Raw genomic sequence first — 24,600 nt, forward strand, 5'->3', positions numbered from 1 at the left:
CTCATTAAAAAAGGTAGAGATATAGAGGATATTTGTTTGATTGTGTGTAAGATGAAATTTTATTTCATCTCGTGAGCTTTAAAAACAGTATTCTCTCGAATGGCATAGCCACGAGTGAGAATTCTGTTTTTAAAGTTCACGAGATGAAATAAAATTACATCTTACACAACAAACAAACAAATTTTCTTTTTATTTTATGCTTAAAACAAGTTAAAACGAAATTTCCTTGATATTAACTTTAATATTAAAATCTGTTTTCCCCACTGGTAGCCTCTATTATGTTTATGTATTAGTCGAATATCTCGTCTTAGGCTGAAAAATAAGTTCGATAATCAACGTTAAATGGCGGTGATATTATTCATTTTATTAAAAAATATGAATGATCGCTTGTTTTAATGATAAAAACAAACAATTCTAGTAGGAGAAAAAATCCATCCATATTTCTGTTACTTACTGCGAATTATATTAGACCTGGCTCTGTTTAATGTAAGCGGCCGCCATTTTTAAAAGTTGTGTATTTCATGGGAGGAAAATAATTGTGTTTGATTCAGAGGGATATCATTTGGATTTGTTAGTCATACACCTTTTTAAAAGAAAGAAAACTTATTTGAGGATTGTAACAGACAATACATGTATATAAGTGTTGACAGATGTGTAAACATTAAAAAACGGCTAGGAAATTGGAAAATTAGATTTGTTGAAAGGCTGTCTTACGAACGCTGGGTTGTTTACTTATTCTTCGGGCTAATGGCTGTTATTGCTTTTCAAGTTTTCATAAAACTACGGCAGTTATTGCTCGTGGGATACTTAAATATGCCCAATTGTCATCAAAAACAGATTTGCATGTGGAAGAAATGTATTTTTCAGACTGTAAAAATGAAACAAAAAAATTAAGAGACGATATTTGGTGATTGGTAATTTGGATGAATAGAAGTAAGTTTTCTTCTTTTTATTACTTTTGACATTTAAGTTATTGATCAATTTCAGCTATACCATTATCAAGCAGTCCTTTCATTTTATCAACAAAATTCACTTAAATAACATAATACCCTTAACACTAATTTCACTTAATTGAGACGATACATTTTACATACATTTCACTTAAATGCAATTATACTCTCAACATACAAATGAGACAAACCCTTTTCTTACAATCGCATTACATAATAAACTAAAATAAGATAATACCCTGATCACACAATGCTCCTTCCCAACCAGGGGATGTACAGTTACAAGATCCGTCAGTGGCATTGCACGTGCTGTTATTTTTACACCTACACTTTTGTTCACAGTTAACACCATAAAAATTTGAAGAACATTCTGTAAAAAACAAAACAAACAAAAAACATACAAAATAACGAAGTGTATCAAGTGCCATATAATGACTGTTGTAAAATGATAATTATGATAAATATTGTGTAAAATAGTTTGTTAATAGTCTTTACCTAAAACTTTTACTGGGAATGCTGGCCCAACAGAGTGTTCATGAACAAGTAGAAAAATGTCGAATGCAATACTAAGCAACTCGTATACATGCAAAACATTAAACAACAATTAAAAGAACGTACTTTCTTTGAAAACAGAAAGTGTGAACATGTGAATAATACCAACAACATGGTGGGCTCTTAATTTCACTAGAAGCACATACCTTGTGAACAATTGTCGCCCGTGTACCCTGGTTCACAAGTGCAGTTTCCTGAATCCATGTCGCAATGTGACGGGCACCAAGTGCAGTTTTGCGTGCAGTTAGTACCATACAGGCCTTCCTCGCAACCTACCAAAAATCAATGTGAATCAATACAATATGACAAAACGAAATAAATATATAAGTATTTATTACCCTTCCAGATTTTTTCCTCCTTTTTGATTGGATATTGGTCACCCGAAAGAAATTGATATTACCGAGCCAGACGGGTAATATACACACTAAATTTCCCGTTGGGTACCCCAAGGTGTAAACAACATGCGTTGTGGCGATGCGCGTACGGTTTGATTTTTCGCGATGTAAATTCCGATTTACAAGCACTTTTTAACTGTAAAATGATAAATGTTTACCAAAATAGAGTAATGATACATATTCTCATCAGTATTGAAAACAAATATGACCTTGTAAAAGCTTGATATTAATTCCAAAAAAGTGCGTTCAACAGACTACTCCTTTTCTCTTGTTTACATTCGTTAGGTTCGAAAGAAATACGTCATGTATTTATGTGACGTCATGTTGTGGTGAAGGGCTACACTAAAGGGAATCTTATTTCGACGTTTCATTTGAAGTAGCAATGATTTATATTAAAATCGTCTTAACTCGGCAGAGGAAGGGAAATAAAATTATTATTTTTGTTTTGGAGTGATATATGTGGATATATTACCTGCCAAGATAAAATATCACCCTCGCCTAACGGCTCGGGTGATATAAAATCTTGACAGGTAATATATCCTCATATATCACTCCAAAACCAAAATAACATATAATATACCCGCGGCAGAGTATGAAAATCAGTTCTAGCGATAATTCTCTTACGAGATCACCAGCATGGAAGATTTAGACAGAGTTGTAGAGGACAAGGTCAAGGCGTCCTTGGAAGAACATAAGGAGGACATGTTGAAGGAAATAGGCAGCCTATTTGAAAAGATAAGTGGCAATTCTAGTAGCAAATTTTCTAGTATGATGAATAACGGTGAAAAACTTAAGCGTAAAAGCAATGAGGAACAGCGAGAATGGCTTACAGGATAAGAAATTAGAGGAGTGTAGAGCTAATATAGCAGAAGGTATTTTAAAAATTTAATTTTAAAACAATATTTTTATACATCTATTCTTAATTCTCGAATTATGCAAACGTTCACACGCATATATGTGCCTAAAACGTTATTCTAAATTGAGTTTGTTTATCTGTCGGAAAGGTATTATAATTTGTTCTGTATTTGTGCAGTAAAGTATAGGTGAAAGAAATTTATGAAATTTTAACAAGAGTCGTAAATTATACGTCATGTATGTATGAAGACAAGAATAATCTTAGATAAATGAATTATCAATGTTTTCTGAAGAGAATACCTCGGCAAATGTTTTATGAAACGTGTAGACCAGTATTTTATCGGTCATGTAAATGTGTAGTCATGTTTGCATGGGTTTTTACGTAATCTAAATGTATCATTGACTGTAGACAGTTTGATATGGTATATTTTTGCTTGGTATTTGTATTGGATCTTAATGAAAGAACGAACGGACGAATTTTTTTTTAAAGTAATAATTTCATCTGGAAATAATAAACGTTCTACAGATAAAAAATTGTGTGTGAATATATAGAACTTAAATTCGTCGATTATCATAATTGATGATAACATGCTTATTGTTTTTAAGATTATAAAATACATGTAAAGTTTTGATAATGTTGAAATTTGCTGTGTTTTCAGCAAAAGAAATGATGGCTCGTCGACAGAAGCTTATAAAACTTGCGGATTCAGCTGAGTTGGGTTGGAGAGTCGTTCAGGAATATGAAGCCAATCCTCTAGCGAACGATTCAGACGATGAAAATCGTATCTTTAAAGCGGAAGCGAGGGCTTCTAATAAGTACAAAGCATTGAAAGCGAAGAAAACTAAGTCTGCACGTAACTGGCCATACCGGAAACAACAGCGTATGTTTACAGAGACCAGTCCCGGAAGTCAACAATTGGTAGGCCGTCAAGGGCGTAGACCTGGGCTGTGCTTTGCATGTGGCAAACCGGGGCATTGGCGAGGGGCGCCAGAATGCCCAGAAAGGAATACTAATAATAAGATAAGTAATGATTTTTTTCTATAAAATAACCTCGCTACAATGCACAACATAGTTGTTTGTTTATTGAAAGTTAGAGTAAGACTATTAAAACCTGAGATTATGTTCACCGTTTATAGAATCACACAAATATATATATATGATTATTGATGTCTTTAATTCTTATAATTATATTTCATAATTTCATTATATTTGTGCACTAAATGAAACGTAATATTTACGTGTACATTAATACTTCAATGTAAGGTACACTTAACGAAACATGACAGTTTCATTTAGAAGCATGCTTCCTAGATTTAATCATAAAATGCTATGGCAAAACTCCGAAATAACAAGTGCAAGTAATTACAGTTATATCTCGTCCGAGTATCTTTTTTTTATAGATATTTCTTGTTCAAAATGTCACTGAAACTGGGGCCGCCTATAATCTATATAACAATTACTTTGACACTTAAGAACATAATTTACGTAATTACAACATGAACGTCAATTTGGTAGGTAGATGGTAGTTGGATATTCAAATCACCAACTAATTAGGCAGTACACCCCATTAATTGAAGTCACAGCTTCGATTTCATGAATATAGTGACTATTGTGGATTTAAATGACTAGTTGTCTTTAAAGTGCATTTTCAGCATGAAATTTGTTTTTGTGACATGTTATATGATCATTGGCAAATTCGAAAACATGGTTAGAAATCACATGCTGTTATTTATAGATGTCAAGGCTGCCATTGTTTGTAAACATTGATTTTAAACAGCATGCTCGGTGAAAACAAGTAATTTTACAGGGGGGTACAAACTTTCAGCAATAGCAAAAAATCTACAAGGCCAAGCACCTATTTCTTTGTGATATTTTACATATATAGGGAGTTGCTAAAGTAGTGACAGAGTTTCTGTAGCCCGTATATTAACAGGTATTTTTCGCAAGAGGGACGAAATTTGTTGTTTTGGGTCTCGGACCACTGTAGATTTTTGGCTTTTACGGAATGAATTGGAATTATTTTAACTGCCTGACTGTTGCACATGGGCTGATTTCATTATATATTTGCAATGTTATGACATATATGTTCTTAACAAAATGTGTTTTTTTTTCCAGGTTGTGTAGTTTGGGATCAGATTTATCAGACATATTACTTGTATGACATTGACGGCAGAAACTTGAAATTTAGTGTGGAGTGCTACCTTACTAGATGGTAGTTGGTTATTCATAACTATTTAACAACTGGTAGTATAGTTGGAATTCAATGCACTATCACCAGCATGAAATGTTCGAACACATCATACATTTTAAACACAGAATAAAGAATGGGACGTTGTTGGTGATTCGCGTAAAGCTCCAACTACCTACCAAAAGGTAATTGGTTACTCAAACTTAGAATGTTTTTCGCTCTAAACATAAAATACTTTGTGAAAAATAAAATGAAAAATACTTTCTGTTTCCAGAGGAAAGTATGCAATATCCGAATTATATATACCAACTACCTTCCGGTAGGTAGTTGGGTATTCGCGCGAATAACCAACTTAGTCTCCTGGTGGACATAGGGAGACCAGGTGTTTCGATGTTGAAGAACACATCCATCTTGCTATATATCTGTTATATTTATTTCAGAAAAGTACTTTCTGTTTTGAGGGGAAGCATTCTAAGTTCGAATAACCGATTTCCTTCTTGTAGGAAGTTAGGGATTAGCGCGAATCACCAACAACAAGGTCCCTTCTTCATTCTATGTTTAAGAATTTATGATGTGTTCCAACATTTCATGTTGGAAATAGTGGATTGAATACCAACTACCAGCTGTTATTACCAATAACCAACTACTAGCTAGTAAGTAGTTGGTTATTCGAATATCCAACTACCAACTACCTACCAAATTGACGTTCATAATTATAACATAATGCATATGTCTTTCAGTCCAGTTTTAATTGAGTGGTGTCAATTTATTAGTTAATTGCTTATAAATGGACACCGCTCCAGGACAAATACCGATATTAAGATAATATGATAAGTTTTTACGATCTTAAGTCCATTTTATTTATCAACACCACACATTTCCCCGCTACCTTATTATTAGGCCCGTCCATTTCCTGGCAACATTGCATGTTACCAAACACCTACTTTTAGGAAGCAGTAGATCAAGAAGTTCCGGGTTCGAGTGATATTTAGAACCTTGCTTATTTTGTTGAGACAAATACTCTACATATTTTCATTTAACATAGAGTGAGTGGGTATCTACTGTCCTAGGATGATAATTTGGTCTTAACGGTACATGGGAAAGTCCAAAAAAGGGGTTATCTGGCTTATTATCCGATATCGTAAAAGTAAACACTTACATATACTATATAGCATTATTAATTCTTACATTATCGTTTGTGTATAACCGTTATGGCGAAGTTATTGTAACTTTTAGTGTTTTGTACTCATAGGTTCAAACCCCACGTAGTGCCATTTTATAACCACAGTTTTTTTCTTCTTGCTCTGTTTTTTTATCATTATAATTATTTATTTATTTTTCGTTTTCCTTTTTGTTTTCTTCTTATAATATATATTTTATAGTATATATTTATTTATTTTTATTTCTATTCTTTTTTCTTTTTGTATTGTTTGATTGCAGTGTAATAAAATATTCGATCACGTATTCATGTATGTATATGAAGAAAAAAACGGTCAACATTGTTTTCTGAACATTTGACTGTTCTGAGGTAAAAAGAAATGTGTCGTACCAGTAGTCGAACTTCTGCCTGTTCGCATAAAACACATTACTGACACGGTTGCTCTACCTACTGCGCTAACAAGACATATGCTAAGATGTAGTTTTATTTTCATTTTTATAGGTTGTGGCATTGATCTGCCTAACCTATTTTTCGCATTGTTATTGGTCTTTGTTATGTAAACAAAGGCTCAAGTTATCATCCTAGGACAGTAAGAAGCCCTCCCTGGAGATCAAATAGATGACTTCTAATCTAAAAAGCATGTCAAATGCAAGTGAAACTTGGACTCGTATAAACTGCATCCACCCTTACTTTTTTAACTTTTAGTTACCTGGCCTGCATACATTGCTATCATTTCCGAAACCAGGACAACAACTGATCATCTTGTACGGCTTTTGTACGGTTACAATCTTAGTGATCTGCTCTGTCCTTGTTCTGAAAGACGAGAAAACACACACTTCATAGACGTAATTGAATTAGTGTGTTAAAGCGCAAAAGAACTTAATTCATGCTATGGTTCAACAACTGCGTTTAGTATAATTTGTTTATGGTTTCAAATATGTGAGCTATTTTGAGGACGTATCTGACTATTAATTTGGTCTTTAACTAAAGTATCATGGTGCATTCTTAATTGAGCAGTTTCTCACCGTAATTTACCCTTTGTTTACATTTTATTTTTATGCTATACTACTCAGCAAGTAACTAACTGTAATTATAATAAATTATTATACAAATATCTTTAACTGTAACCTTTATTCAAGTTATCAGTTATTTCACCGTTTAATTTCTCCAGAGATCATGCATTCCACAGACACTTGGGGTGTGGAACTCATTACGCCTTTAAAAACAAAATAAAATGTATATTTGTCAATCCCAGCACGTGTACTGATCAAATATATAAAAAAAAAATGATATCAGTCGTTTTGAAAAAAAAATCATATTTCAACGTATATAATAGACGTTGAAATATGATTTTTTTCAAAAACGGCTTATATCAAGTTTTTTTTTTATAAATATGAAATATGTATATTTAAATACTTTGTAAATGTTCCAAATAAAGTTTCAATACAAGAAAATATCTTGTTCAAGCGCATTTTAGTTGCAAACTTGTTGTTCACGCATCTATGGTTGCAAACTTATTTTTTTCATAACATAATATAACATTATTTTGTCTAAAATGGCGTTCTTTGATGGAAATATAAATATGTTTGTTCTTAATAAAGTTTGTGATCTGCCATATGTACCTTTATTCAGTTTACACGTTTATGAGATTAATAATGTAATTTAATTTTTATTATTATTATTATTATTATTATTATTATTATTATTATTATTATTATTATTATTATAAACTTTCCATCTACTTCGTTCGCTCGAAAATTAATTTCTTAAAATTCTGTCCTATGCATATACTAAACAAAAATGCTAAGTACTCTAATGATACCTTGAATTTTATCAAAAATATTTGGATATTTGGAAATCAGTCAAAACACAAAATTAAAAGGTAATATTTTCATAAAATAAGATTTACAAAGAGATAAGTATATAATAAACAGAAAATTTAAGAGGGTTTTTTTTTCGATTAATACATGACTTATTTTTATCTTCTGGTAGATCTATGAAAATTTTCATATTTCTCTCGTGGCTACTGCCACTCTAAAATATTTATTTACATACCACTCGATGAAAATAAGACTTTTTAGTCCTGTAATTATAGAAAACACTTGAATATCCTCTATAACTTAAATAAGTGTCTTAAAATCTTGCTCGGACTTTTTTCTTTATCATAAAACACTGCAACAATGGAGATATGATTTTGTGTATTAAGTATCATGCAATTTCAATGAATTTCAAGTTTCATAAGACATACTCACCTATACTTTGTTTTACACCACCACCAAGAACAAGTCTTGTAGGATACTGATTTCGTAGTGGTTGTATATGCTATCTCATATTTGTCTGTGCTGAAAGTCAATTCAAATTACTTAATTTAGAAGGTAAAGAAAATGACATGCAAGGAAAATCAAAGTGTATACTGTGCTCTTTTTGCGTGCATTTTAATATTCATATTTATTTAATTAATAACAATATTTTATATAGCCATTCTATAAGAATTATTAGAGACTTAACATCATAATCATAAATGCATAAATATTAAAAATCAGTATTGAACATAACCACCAAAAATTTTCAGATCATACTTGTTTAAGTGACTGCTGAATGATGAGTTCATTTAGCGGTTCTAAGGGAATGTTTAAATAATATTTTGGTTCTAAGTTAAAAACAAATTATCAGCTTTTCGGTGATCTTTTAATTTGCTCATTCCTTCACTTCAGCATTGTTAGTTGTATGTATACAAGCGTGGAACTATTTATCTAGCTGTAGATGGTAATTCCTTGATCTACACAATTTCATTTCAGTATAAGTCCCATTAAGATATTAGACTTTTTTTTTTGCAACGTGATTTAATAACAAATCAAATCAAAACATTTCAGTACAATTATCATACAATAATAGATCATAAACGGCAAGCATGTGGCATTTTGAATATAGTAGTTTAATGTATGCCTTTGAACCCAGGGATCGTGGGTTTGAGCCATGCTAGGGCCATGGCCATGTTTTTCTCATATGACACCAGTATTGAGTAGTTCCAGGAATCGAGGTCGAGAGGGGTCATAATAAGATAAAACTTTTTTCTACACAACTGAGATTAAATAATTTGTTAAAACACGGTATTCAATATTCATTTAATATGTTTCTTAACACTCACTAATATGTTCTTGTATAATTTGTTTGGCCATCTTCGCAATAAAATCCATAAGACTGGCCAACTATAGAGAGAATCACCATGGTGATGCAAATCAGCATCTTCAGCATCTATAATTTCCCGTAACTGGGGCGTTTCTGGACTTTCCAGGGGTCTATATAGATGATTTCCGGACTTTTCAAACGTCCCTGTTCTCCGGACTTACCGGAAGTCTTTGTTCTCTGGATTTTTCAAAGCTTCTTTGTTTTCTGAAATAATTTATGACAATGGATTTTATATGTATACAGAGACAACAATGAAGTTAACTAGTAACAATATTCAGATATGAATAGAAATATATGTTAGGTATTAGGTAAGAAAGACATACTGGCTGTAATGTTTTTGATACGAGTTGTTTCACACGAATGGTTTTTATTATCATACATAGTCAACATCACGGAATTACTCAAAGAAATGTCATATATGCCAGTAGTTTCATTGGTCAATGTTGACCTATATATGTAATACACCTAAACAGCGAAGTTTTAAGCCATGCTTTTTACTCATTTCTGAAAAGGCCCGACAGTCCGCTAAAATTCTGTGTGTCTGTAAAAGTCATCATTTTCTAAATGTTCTTATTTGCAGAATATTATAACTTTGTGTTACAAAGGTAATGTGGACTAATATTTCACTAGAGCTATGAAATTAAGTACTTTACAACCTAAGCATTAAAAAAATCTGAAACTCGATACGATAAAATTTGCCTTTAACATAGAAAACAAATTTATTGTCGTATGAGAACAAATAATGATATATTTTTTGTAAAACGTGAAAGAAAAACTATATATATCAGCAATAGAAGATTTTGACTTGACATCAAACAATTGTTCAAATACATTGTATTAATTATTTCAAAGTTGGCATATAAAATACAAATTTGCCTTAAAAGGACATAAAACAAAGTAAAATTGAAATACTCCAATCTGTGAACATTACTTGATTACTCAGTAATATCAGTGATTAATACATATATTTTTTCATAGGCAATGTCATACCCCTTAATGCAAAAACAATTTTCAATGCACAGAAAAGGGCAGAACTCTATTATCACTAATGGATACATTAAATCAAACTTAACCTGTCTTTTAATATATACCATCTTGACAAAATAAATATAATACAAATTCTCAAAAATCATCCTGCGGAATCTTAGGCAAACATGAATTTCACAGAAAATGTGTATATAAAGGTGCATAACTATATCAATAATAAATTGATTGTATGACGGAAATCAAACTTGACCTGTGTTTTCAAATAAAAACATCCTGTGGAAACAAATAATTTCACAAAAACAATAATTTCACAGAAAATTTTCTTTAAACGGGGCATTACTCAATACTTAACTGATGTAGAAATATAGTGTTATTCGCGCGCACTTCAGTTCTTCGCAGTATATAAGGCATCGTATACAAATGACAATTCAAGAAATTTATTTGGACTATTATAAATGATAACATTTAAGTATATTGTTGGCGCAGTATTGTTGATGCACATCATACGTTGCCTATGCGTTAACAATAAAAATACGTTAATAAATATCAGATGTTAAGAATAAAATGTAATACATGTACATAGATGCAAAAACAAGTGTTAAATGTGTACAAGTTGAGATGTTGAGGAAGCATCACATTTGCACAAGGATAAGAACAGAAAAATGTAAGGAGGAAGTGTGAGAGGTATTGTCAAATTTATATAAATATGGAGCAGAATACAATAATTGAGTCGCGCCATGACAAAACAAACATAATATACTTTATAACGGCAATGTTTCTTTTTGTGATACGGTAAGTTGCAATAAAACCCCGCCATCTCTTGGACTATAATGGGTTTGCGACCAGCATGGATCCATACCAGCCTGCGAATCCGTGCCGTTCGCTGTCAGTTTCTCTACTTGTTATATGGTTTGTAAGCGAACAGCATGGATCCTGATCAGACTGTGCGGATGCACAAGCTGGTCTGGATCTATGCTGCTCGCAAACACATGATGTTGGTTTTGTCATGGCGCGGCTCATATAATAATATCTTGTTGAATTTTAGCTAGAGATACAACCATCATGTAATTGGTATAATGCCAGATTACACTTGAGTTTCATACAGATTTTTTTTCTGGCGAGTAGTGTTTGTGCATGTGATACATGCGTTTAAGGTAGGCAAATAATAATAATATTTGCTTATTTGGCACATATTTGTGCTTTGGCGCACCTATTATTATTATTCCTATGCTAGTGTGTTAGGATGTTGTACCCAATTTACAGTTTTAAAGTCACGTTCAAGGTGATCTTCTGACACAATAAATGCATAAACGTATGTGAAACCGCTCCCATGATATTTTTTACAGTAATAACTATTACTTGTAGGACTTCAAAAGGCTTAGTATAGGAATAGCTTGATCTATTACTCATACATTTTACAAACACCACTAAAATCAAAGCTACTGTGCCTCGTGGGGTCCTGTTTTATCCTAGTAAAATCCACTTGATACTCCGATAATAATTATATTATAATTACCTCCAAGATGTACGAATGTATTTATATGATGATACTGCTTAAAGCTTCCATATTTTCCCAATTGTTATTGGAAGCTATTTTTGGCTGGCAAAAGTTATCTTTAAGGATAGCATCAACTTGCCTACATTTTATTTTTTAAACAAAATATTATGTTCAATTTATTATTTTGGTAAAAAACTGAAAATATAGCATTGAAAGTTTTACGAAAAGTTTAAAACAATTCGCTTATACTTCTCCACAGATATTGAGTACACTAATGACCTTTACCTTTGACACTGTCCTTGACATTGACCTTCAGGAATATATTTTGGTCATTATTTTTATGTCGATCTCTTTTCAAATGCCTAAAAATCTTTCATTTAAGACTGTGCCAAGATTTAATTTTGGCAAAGTGTTTTCATAATAATGTATGATAATTATGACTGAGATGCATTAAGATAATTTTTATACTTCCGGTATGCTTAGTGACCTTGAGACGCATAAATGGAAATGTGACTTTTTCTGAAGACAAAAAGTGATTGAAACCTCCGATTAGTTACAATTTACGACATCAATCCATTTACGTTTGATTTTATTTAGATTATTGTCTAAAGGTGACATTTAAAGAACGATTTTGGGAAATAAAACAATGGTACCCGATTCTCCCCAACGTTCCCACGAATACTGCAAACGGAATGATGACTAAGAGGAAAATTAGAATGTCGTGATGCTTTGTTCTGTTTGCCACGACGACATTGACCATGGTGACTAATGAGTTGACCCCAGTGACTGATGGGTGAAGATTTACACAAGATGCATTTTTTCCCTGATGACCAAGTTATTGGTCACGTTTGAAATAAAGGTTTTGTGAGAAAGTAGGAAACACTGTATTTTAGCAGACTGGGTGACCCTTGGACTTGGCAAAGTTTGAACTCAAGCAGTCACGAGTTGAGCAGTCTTGGTAATGTACTAACCATGTACCTAAACACAAACCATTGCCGTCTCGCTGTTTCTGACCAGAACAATATTTAAAGTAATTCTTTAGAATGCTATATAGATCCATGGGACTCTATGATCTGAGTGTCATTTCTGGTTATATGATTTCATAATACTTTGTAGAGGTTTGGTATTAATTAAATGCCACAATATAAATATCTTAGACCCTAGCCTTGTTGTTAAGCAGTATAAAGTTATAAAAATGCACTAGTAACAGATATTCGACAAAATATGCATATGTTCGCTCTTAAATGATGACCAACATTATGGATGTCGCTTAATCACGCAAATTGCTATTATCAATTATTATTAGAGTAAGAAGTGTTTTGTACATAGTTGATTGAAATTAGTTTCCGATATTGGCAACAAGCTTGTAGTTTAGAAAATAATGAAAAAAAAGTCAGCGGTTCTCTCGCAAGTTTTACGGCATAATGTGTTTGTTTACCAACAAAGGACAATAAAAAATATATTTTCTGAAATCCTACACTCAATGCCATCCCCCACCCCCCACCCCCACCTTTTTGTTTTCTCTGCACCAAAAATGAAATCCATTTAAGGAGTTTGTATATTTTTTCACGGTAGGAAAATATACATCACGTTCATTTCCGTTATGATGGGCTAAATTCATTAGTCATTACCCTGCATTATGCTGATGTTGCAACATCTATAAATAGATCAAATATGTTGTAATAACTTTTGTATTAAATTCAAAGAAATTCCGAATGTTACTAACAAAAATGGAGGTTTTATGCAGACTTTATTTAATAGGCTTAAGATATCATCTCAGTACATCTGTCACATATAAGTTTATAATACATGTATATAGAGAAAAATAATAAATTTGTGTTATATTTGCATGAAATATTATGTAATACATGTATATAGAGAAAAATAATAAATTTGTGTTATATTTGCATGAAATATTATGTACAAGAGTATAATACATGTATATATAGAACAATAATAAATATGTGCATAAAATAGCATATACAATAGTTTGCAAGATATATTTCAGTTTTCTAAAGATGTGCAATGACATTGACATTGAGTGATTCTTTCAAGTGACTGTTCTATTTTTAGAACAAGGAAGAATGAATAGCAACCGGCGATCTTTAATCTATATAATGTTGTTCGGAAACACACACTTTTAAAAATGAAAACAACACGTGCTTCTTTAAACGGTTTTAAGATATATCTAATACAATATTTTCATAAAATATATCAAAGTAAAAATAATGTTTCCATAATCTTATTGTCTATTCTCAAAAGAGTTGTCACAAAGAATGTTTCTGTTATTTAACACATATATTGTATACAGTCAGAATAAAATGTTCCGAAACAAAATTTCTACTATTTTGACAGGGCTTTTGACCGTTTAGCATCCATTCTTAACTTTTAAGGAAAAATACAAACATTTCCTATTAAAACTGGTGTTTTTGGCATGATTCTTTTAACAATAGATAGCCTCTATTCCACTACAGGCAACAAATACTTTAAAAGTACGTGACGGAATGAAATTCTTCAAAATGTATGAAAATATTTTTTATTCAAAGTATCGGTACGCCATTTTATTTTACACATGGCATTTACACAAAACTTTAAGCCTTCCAATCACGTAACAATTACTTTTAACGTTTGAGTAAGACCATCTTATTTTTATTTTGAAAAGGAGATCGCCCCAGGATAACAAATTATGTCGTATGTGTATGTAAAAACTATAACTAAATATTAAACTAACAAAACAATCCATGCCTTTGTTATATTAAACCTGACAACAATTAAGTTCCTACTGAATTTTTTTAATGTCCAACTTAAAAGTCAATTAAATCGATTATATCAAACAAATATTACTTACTATTAAAATAACTTCCAATCGATTTCAAATGAGATATGGGAGTATACAGTCAGCTTGGTTGAAACAGAGACATAGATAACATTATCCATGTCTCTGTTGAGAGACATTTTATTTTATTTTTAGATCAAATTTCATCATCTAACCATTGTTACAAACTTAAATCTTCGTTAAAGGGAGACACAGGCAAAATGTTCATTTCTTAGTTTTTAATTTTTCATTCATTATTCTGTAAATGCCATCAAAATAAATATATTAGACAGTCAAAGGAACAAAACTTTTCTCCATATAAAGAATAAAATGGTGGTTTCCTAACGTGACCCGCGTGGGTCAGGTTAGAGGCCTAGCATTTCACAATAGTTGTCAAAGTGAACTCTGGAAACGTTAAAGAACATGTCAAATAAATGAGTTAGGCTTGCTTTGTAGGAGCACATTTGTCTCGGAACACATTTGTCTTATGAAGTGTGACAGATGTGCTCGTAAACATTCATATTTGCGACAAACTGGAAATGAGACGGATGTGTTCGACACACAATAGAAAGGACACTCGAAGCACATTTGTCTCATATTCTTCCATAAAATTCTTCTGTTTCTGCTTAGTACATTGTAATTGTCCGAAAATGCGGATATAAAAATTGTTCTGGGCTTTCTGTATTTTCTGTAATACCGTCACTTATGTCACTTCCGGTCAATCAAAAACTTCCTGCCGCTGCATTGGAGTTATATATTAACTTAAAGAATATCCCTGTTCTGCATGTCACAGTGAAAGTTTCTGCAAATGCAGTATCCAGAACCCAAGACATATGCAGCAAGTCAATTCTTATCGTTATTAATTGTGGCTGCCTTAAGCATTGTAAAGTTTTATAAATGACTTAAGATATATTCTAAGCAACAACAAGGTAGTATCTACGGCGGCATAAAGGGGACATATGACTTTTTTATTTATTACGTGCGCACGGGATAGCTATTACGTGGCCACATAATACTATTACGTACGCACGCGATAGCTATAACTTTCTAAAGGGATAGTTATTGCGTGCACACGCGATTACTTTTACGTGCGCACGCGGATAGGTATTCCGCATTTGGACCCTGGACGGGCTTCCTCGCAGGAATTGTTCGACGCCCCGAGTGAGTGTCGAACCTACAGCGGTTAGGGACAAGGAGTTTTTGAAATCACTCGGCCGCGGAGGCCCTTAAATGATCTAAGGAAGAAAATGAGAAGACTACCCCACACGTATTTTGTGTTCAACAGAACGTATATAAAAAATATCGCCATTTTTCCGAGAATTGCTGCTTTCAGATCCGCCATTGAAAAAGCACTTACAAAGTGCATGAGTTCCTAAATGAACCCGGGTAATGCCATAATTATGATATCGGGTCTCGCAGAATCGGCAAGACGCGACATTCCGACGAGACACGAAGCGAGGCACAATATCGTAACACGAGATCTCGCAATGTCGAAAAATCCCGTAACACGAAATTTCACGGTATAATATCGTGCCTCCATTTTATGATTCTTTTCGTGCCTCTCGGTAATAGACGTCTAAATTTAAGCTGTTTTCTGTTTAAATATCATCATTGATATTTTTTTGACATTTTGGTAGAAAAATGTGGGCAATAAAGTAAATTTCAATTTTAGTATTGGTTGTTCTTCCACGTCACAGCAGTAAAATTTAAAGTGATTTTACAGCAAATGTGACGCTAGAACTTTTTCTTACAAGATACATGACACCTACTTTTCTCATGATTTTATATCAGTTTTATCATAACTCTTTAAAATAAGATATAGATTTGTTCTCTAAAATTGGTCTAGCTATGTTTTAACTCTTTTTTGTCAGTTTTATATAGAAAATAAAGGAATACTATTTAGTGGTATTTGGCCTCAAAGGATTTTTTTTGTCACGCGTCGACGTACGAGATGCGAAGAGAGACGTGAGATTCCGGCGAGATGCGAAACGAGTCACGATATTGTACTCGATTACGGTGTTACGTTTGGACACACGTAACATTTTTTGTCTCCCTCAACCGCGATGCACGATGGTACAATGGCGAAAACACGATAGCATGATGATGAGACAACGATGGCACGATGGTGAAAATAATATCGCGTTTTCATCATCATGCCATCGCAGTTTCATTATCGTACCGTCGTAATTCCACCATCGTAAAATAACGTTTTCATCATCGTGTCTTCGTTCTTCCACCATCGTACCATCGTTGTTTCACGTTCGTACAATGGTGAAACACGATGGCACGAACGTCGTGTTTTCACCATAGTACCATTACGCTTTCACAATTGTACCATCGGGTACGTGAACGGGATTCCGTATGTTTCAGTGATCAAATTTCTTGAGATAGAGGTATTAGAATTAATAGTCCCACGGTAGTTTTTAGATTTTTGTTTAAAGATTAACAAGACCTATTGATGATTACACTTGGCATGAGGTAAAACGTCGAACCTAAAAACAATTCTGCCGTGGGAAAGTATGTTACAAATAATTCATATTAAATGACATGAGACAAATGTGCTTCCTTGTCCCTTAAAATACATGGGACAAATGTGATTTCTTGTCCCTTAAAAAACTAGATCGGACCACATTTGTCACACAAATGTGTTTTTGGGGGTAGACATTTGAGGTCCCATTTGTCTTATGTGGGACAAATGCGACCGCATCGGTCTAACGTAAGACAAATGTGCCCCGAGACAAATGTGCTCCTACATTGCTTCAATCATACCATATCCACAATATCTGTTATTGTAACTTCAAGGGTTTGTTCAAGTTACCTGACTTGTTTTAAAACTATTTGGTGATTCTATTGGCGTCTAAATTTTGTTCAACATATATAGACATATTTACGCTTCAAACCCAAAATATATCGAATTTAAACAGAAATTCAAGAAAAGTCATTTTAGCTTGATTTGAGTACATAAGATCATTTTAATATTTTTGTCATTATTTTGCCTGAATATCCCTTTAATGTTGTACCTGTTTACCACAGTTGTCTCAGTAGTGTCGTACTGATCGAAATTCTTTTTTTTTTAAGTTTTATATCAGCTCAAAATAATTTTAAAAAAATGAATATATAAAACTTACAGTTTTAGTGCATAATTAAACATCCAATTCAAACTTCTAAGTCAATATGTTACGCGTAGCTGAATACATATTTAACAGTGAAAAATTATACCGAGTTAATTTATCGGATGTTGATTTCTTCCGGGATCTTTATATAAAAGTGTGTAAGATATTTCGGTATCAAGAAATCTGTTTACAAATTTGTCATATTTCAGAACAATAAGGTTATGGTGGCGGCTATGTATAGTGCCTATAAATATTTACTTATAATACTACTACGATACATCTTTAATTTTTTTGTTAAAACCCCTTTTCTTCAATTGATTGCAATTAGAATTGTTACACAACCCGGAACATTTTTCATTGAAACGTATTTAAAAAAAGCTAAAAGCCAAACATTGCATTGTTATAAAAGACGAGACACGGCTGTTATAAATTACTCCCTTGGAAGTGCATTTACAGCATGAAATAATGGTCAGTGTATTATCACAGGGGAGGAAGTGTTACACGAGGGATGGAGTTCTTATGATAACTTGTCAAGGAGTTCTTGTGATAACTGTCACGGAGTTCGTCGGAAAACTATTATATATACAGCTAAAACACTCGTAAAAATGGTAATTTTCATCTGTAAAAAGTGAGTTTTATGTGCTAAATAAAACTTTAATGATTAAGCCTGCCTTACATATTGTATTATGTGTCAAAGACTAATTCATAGTTCATTTTTCATCGAATCTTGCTTAAAATCTTGAAGTTTTGAGAATATTTTCCAAATTATTTGCCAATTCGTAAGTATTGACCTGTTTATTTCAAGTCTTCATCATTGCCATACATAATTACCTAATTATAAACATAAAGCCCCGGCTAACAAATTTATACCCGATTTTTCAAATGTCCCGGAGTTCTTGTGATAACTCAAAATATGTCCTGGAGTTCTTATGATAACTTTTGTTTCTGCCAATGTGTTTCTTGCACGTTTTAGCGTTTATCATTATTCAATAAGGTTGTAAATCATTATGAAATGTAGTGCACAAGAATGAGGATATATAATGTTGGTTTTGAGTGTTTTTGAGTTAAAGAGATATTACTGTGATATCTTATCCCCGTTTCTTTTTTATGGTATTTTTGCTGACGCAGATTTCGTAGACTGGAAAAAGGATTGATGTAGAGCATTGACTTCCATGATAAAATGTGCTCAAGTATGGTGTCTTCATGTATATTTTTTCTGCCGATGTTTGATTGGTATTTCCCCTATGTAATCTTAGTGGAGGAAACTCTGCTAATTTTGCTTTAATTTGTTACAAAATATATTTTAGTCAAACTTTTTTCGCTTGAACCCGGAGGGACTTGCAAATTTGTTCGAGAGATCGGTAGTTATAGAGCCAATCGCAGTTGAGATTTTATCATATTATCGTACTTTTTAGAAACATAGGTTTGAAGGAATTATCCTGGTTTTATACATGTACTTCTTTATTATGGTATAAAATAATACAAATTATTTAGCCCTTAGATAAGCGATGCACAACTATATATTATCTGCTTAAGAAAGATGGTTGAGAACAACGTGTTAGTTTAGAGACATTTTTGTTTTGTGGTTTAGGCCATGATACTGCCGCTGATTCAATCTTTACTGTAGATGATAGCCTATCACCTGTTTATCCTTTCGTGACACTCGATCAAGATCAACAATATATCCACACATTTTTGTGCAAAGGATGAGCGTATTATATTTCATAAGTATTTACAACCTTATTGAATAATAAAAAACGCTAAAACGTGTCGTGATTTAGCACAAGAAACACATTGGCAGTAACAAAAGTTATCATAAGAACTCCAGGACATATTTTGAGTTATCACAAGAACTCCGGGACATTTGAAAAATCGAGTATAAACTTGTTCTTTGGAAACTGGTGACCATTAAAGACCTGAGACCGGAGAAGGTCAAACATAAAAGAAATATTTCTTTTTAAGAAAATAATAAAATATCATTTTCTGAATAATTCCAAGCAAAACAAGAGCTGTCGGTAGGACAGCAACGCTCGACTGTTCTTAGTGCTTGATAGTAAAAAAAATGCTTGATACAGTTACCTCCTCCTGTTTACAGGTTGGGGTCATGATGGTGAACAAGTGTGCAAAGTTTCAAAGCCATATGTCGATGGACTTTGAAAATATTTAAACTATTACAAAAACTTTAACGTAAATTCTAAGTCGAAAAAGGGGCATAATTCTGTCAAAATGCTTGATAGAGTTACCTCCTCCTGTCTACAGGTTGGGGTCATGATGGTGAACAAGTGTGCAAAGTTTCAAAGCCATATGCCGATGGACTTTGAAAATATTTGAGGTATTACAAAAACTTTAACGTAAATTCTAAGTCAAAAAAGGGGCATAATTCTGTCAAAATGCTTGATAGAGTTACCTCCTCCTGTCTACAGGTTGGGGTCATGATGGTGAACAAGTGTGCAAAGTTTCAAAGCCATATGTCAATGGACTTTGAAAATAGTTTGAACTATTACAAAAACTTTAACATTAGTGGTTACCCCGACGCCGACGCCGACGCCGACGCTCGGGTGACTACAATAGCTCTACTTTTTTTATCGAATAGTCGAGCTAAAAAGTAAAGTAAACACACAAGTTTACGATGAATATATCTCTTTTTAGAATGGCAGATGCCCCTACGAATATTTTTATTTTGTAGTTTTTCAGTATAAACAATTTATTATTTGTAAAATTTGAGATATATATTAAAGAAACATTGATAATTTTCAAACACATCATTCAAGCTTTTCCACCTTAAACGGTAAAATAATTATAGAAAATAAGAAATATCACGTAATTGTTTTTTGTTGTTAATTAGGTGTAATTCGGACTAATTCCCTAGAGGTAAATCCGTAACGTACCGGCAAACGGTATTTAGCTAGGTTTTCGAAAAGGTCAATTAACTAATCATGTACGATTTACAGATCACATGTTCCTCCATGTACCGAAAACAGGTCACGTGCTCCTCCATGCCTCAAAATTTAAACGCGTACCAATACCCTGCGGTGTTCAGACCGCAGGGAATAAGAACTCCATCCCTCGTGTAACACTTCCTCTCCCGTGGTTAAATGAACTACTGTACGCTTAATACAGACAGATAAACGGAAATTTCCCATACGATATACGTATATACGAGTGCCATATGCATGATATTGATGGACTCGTGGATAGCTATAATTATCTCAAACGTTATAATATGTAACTAATAAAATTCCAAGGTTTCACCACGTGATATTCAAATATAAATCATTATTGGATCAAGTTCTTACCAATTTCACTTTGCCAATTTCACGTCGTTGTTTATTTCTCGAGTCCGAAGAAATATATATTAATACACTTGTTACTATATATAGTAACAAAATTGCCTGTGATTTCAACTGATTACAAGAAAAGCATTGATGCAAAGCATCAAAGGGCGTCCAAGCAAGAAATGCATCAGGTGTAGATGAACTAGTAGATATATGTTGATAAACTGTTCAATGGTTCATTGGTTTTTACCAGAATTGTATATCACTTATGAACGAAGGAACGAAAGACATTGTTCATTATTTATAAATTTGATTGGCATGCTAGAAATTAGAATATAACTTGTTATTTCTTTATGATCGTGATTATTAATAGCAACGGATATACATGTATACAATCATTTATAATCCATTTGAGTTACGCATGATCAACACCACACTTGTGTAATTGTCCTTATTATGTTATCGCTTTTAGCGAAGACCCCCTCTTAAGGTATCTGTTCACACTTAGTAACAATAAGACACTTGTTATATTAACATGTTGATCATGTTGAGCATAAATGTTTATTATACACTAATTGTAATATCTTTTTTAAGTATTATCATAGACACCCGAGTATGCTCAAACTCACACAATTGTTGAATTCTACAAATGTAAAGGTCTTAAACAAATTGGCTCTGTTTTGCAGAAATGCTTTTAAATTAAGAACAAATGAATTAAATTCTTTGTTATGATCTGATGAAATATGTAAAGTTGTTTGCATGTTTATAATATGATATTTGCATTATTACTATGTGCATGTAAAATTTGTTGTATGTAACGATGAACTGTAAATGTTCAAGTTAGATTCAAATAAAATTTCTGTTCTGTTCTGTTCTGTTCTGTTCTATCTTTTTTAATAAAAAAAATACAGATTTTATGAATATTGTTTGCTTTTCTTTTTGTGTTTTATGCACTATTTTAATACTGAATTTTTACGTTTACTATTATTTTAAGAATTCAATTGTCATAATGACCGACGAGTATAAGTCAAAACTTAACTGCAAAAAGTCAGTAAATTATGGTTAATCTTTCAATATATAATATTTTTATTCTTAAACCATATACATGTACATTTGTATTTTTCTTTATCATTTCTTAAATTATCAATCAATTGAATAATTCTTAAAATCTGATTTGTAACTTTGAACAATTCCTCGGCATCTTTACTAAACACGAATAACAAATTAAATAAAATGTTTCAAAGTTGATAGTGTCATATTAATGCCATAAAAATGTACATTTTTTCTCAATTATTGTACATATTTATTGTTTTTATCTCATATAGATAAAATAAAACATGCGATGTGTGTTGTTGGGGTTTTTTTTCGAATTGTATGTTTATCTATAATAATAATCAATAATTTTGAGAGTTGATCTGTGTTTCTTAATTATTGTAACCAAACTAAGTGACAAACATTCATTTTGAAAAAAAGCTTATTTATCTCACGGATTTATATTAATAAATCCGTGTTTATCTGTAAAAATATTTGTTCTGTTCTGTAACGATATCAAACATCTACTCCAAAACCGGGAGAGACCGGACAATAAACGTGTGGTACTATTCGCCGGTCGTTAAAATAGACCAGGAGAGACCGGGATTTACCGACAGGAGTACATCCATCTATAAATAGATTTTCGGAATATTTAGGTCATCAACTCATCATTATATTTACAGCTTTCGGAATAACATACCATAATAATCCACTGTGTACTACAAAATGATAAATAGAAATACCCTGAAGAGCGCGATTTATTGACGGAAAAGGTTATTTAGATTCTAATTTGAAAATGTTTGCATTGCGAAATTCTCCAGTTCGCTATTCATTGTACAAATCGCGACTAATTAATAATCAAGCACCCTCATACCGATCGGAATGATCGGCTTTTATTATGAACAACTATAAATGGCTCGAGAAGTTGCTGTCGCCCTTTCACAAAATCTGATTTCATTACATAAAAGGCGCCGCGCTTCGGCGCGGACGCCAATGAATGTCACGTGACCTATTATGAGTTTGCGGCCCGGGGCCGAGAACTAGTTATCAGCCCGCAGAACATGTGCACGTGCACAAACTGAAACAGTGACGTCATATTTTACGTCATCAAACAGTTAACTATAAAGTGAAAGTAGGTTATCAGCACGAATCGCTTTATTTTATTATGAGAGCTTACAGTAAGCGTATTTCGTACAAACACATTTTTGTTACTATTGAAATTTGAAGAAATAATACGACAAATTCATTTCGAAAAAAATGAAAATAAAACTTGCTTCTAGATTCTACTGCTTTGAAAACATCTCTGTACAGAACAGTAGTAGTGTAGACAAGAATTTCAACGAAAGAACTTCAAAGTATTTGTGTGTTTTTTTGTGTTTTTTTTTTTGTAAATGCTACTATTAGATCTACCAAGTGTATTAAAGATATCAATACACGGCAGAGTATGGCCGGAAGGTGATAATCGGCCCTGAAATGAATAATGCCCTCGGGCTGAAGCCCTCGGGGCCATTATTCATTTTGCGGGCCGATTATTACCTTCCGGCCCTACTCTGCCGTGTATTAATCTCTTATCAAATCCATATATTAATTGTACTCAATGCAGCACCTTGTCCTGTATAGGTTTGGTGGCTTCGCGTCCAATACATTTCCGTATTAAACTCAAAATGTATAATAACCTCATATAATCGTTACATTTTGGTAGTCTGAAAATATTTAACTCTAAATTTGATTTAAGTGATTGCGGATAAGTAATCACTCATTTGACAATAACAAAATAGTAATATATTTGCTGAAACAAAGCACATGTACTTATACATTTTGTGTGTTGATTTTTAACCAGAGATTGTACATTTTCAATGTGTTTCAATTGTGCGTTATGATTTTTGTTTCAATGACTTTAATAAAATCGCAATATACAACCCTTGTCGCCTTACAAAACTTAGTTAAATGTAAATATTCTTGGAGTGGTGCTAACGTGTCAGATTGAAAGTTCCATGATAACCGCCGTATGAATTCACATGTTTATAAATACAAAATGTCACCATTACAAGAAGGAGAAGGATTTCATAAGACAAGTTAATTGGCTTTCATTCTAAACCTGTTTTTTTTAAAGAATATTTGAAATGCTTTGTGTATATTGTAAAATATAACATGTATATACATGTATATATTCTGAGAAATAAATTATGTTTAAACTAAATGTTGAATTCAGCATAAGCCGGTGCTAGGTGGGGTGGACGGTAACTTGCACTTTCCATTACCTCCATGATCAGACTCAATCAAACAGAGCCTGCAACAATTACAATTTTGTCGTTTTGTGCGTTCTTTAGGGAATCCGTTTTTCTCTATTTTAACGTTAATAGTCCATTTTGTTTACATTTCAGAGGTTACACAATAAAACAGAAAACAGTGCAATACTTGATGGGGAAATAATTTACTGAAAGTTTGTAAAATGGTGGACAGATCATGTTTTACATTTTTAAGAAATAAAATAAATTTAGTCATAGCATGTACTAAATATATTGTGTGATAATGCTGTACACAGACGATGATGAGCTTAAATCTTACATATTAGATTTAAAGTGTTCTGT

General features: G+C 32.6%; 1 protein-coding gene across 1 annotated transcript in view; it reads right to left on the reverse strand.

Annotated features, from left to right (window-relative positions):
* LOC132750968 (multiple epidermal growth factor-like domains protein 11) overlaps window positions 1-24,600 on the reverse strand; it is a 75,972-nt gene that overhangs the window by 9,830 nt on the left and 41,542 nt on the right. Inside the window, exons 11-12 of the mRNA XM_060741060.1 lie at window positions 1,649-1,774; window positions 1,189-1,320 (exon numbers count right to left, since the gene is read on the reverse strand). Coding sequence (XP_060597043.1) covers window positions 1,189-1,320; window positions 1,649-1,774 — 258 coding nt within the window. The remainder of the gene's footprint in view (window positions 1-1,188; window positions 1,321-1,648; window positions 1,775-24,600) is intronic.

This window comes from Ruditapes philippinarum, unplaced genomic scaffold (genome assembly GCF_026571515.1).
Source record: "Ruditapes philippinarum isolate M1 unplaced genomic scaffold, ASM2657151v2 ctg5176_1_1_1_1, whole genome shotgun sequence".
NCBI classification, from domain to species: Eukaryota; Metazoa; Mollusca; class Bivalvia; order Venerida; family Veneridae; genus Ruditapes; species Ruditapes philippinarum.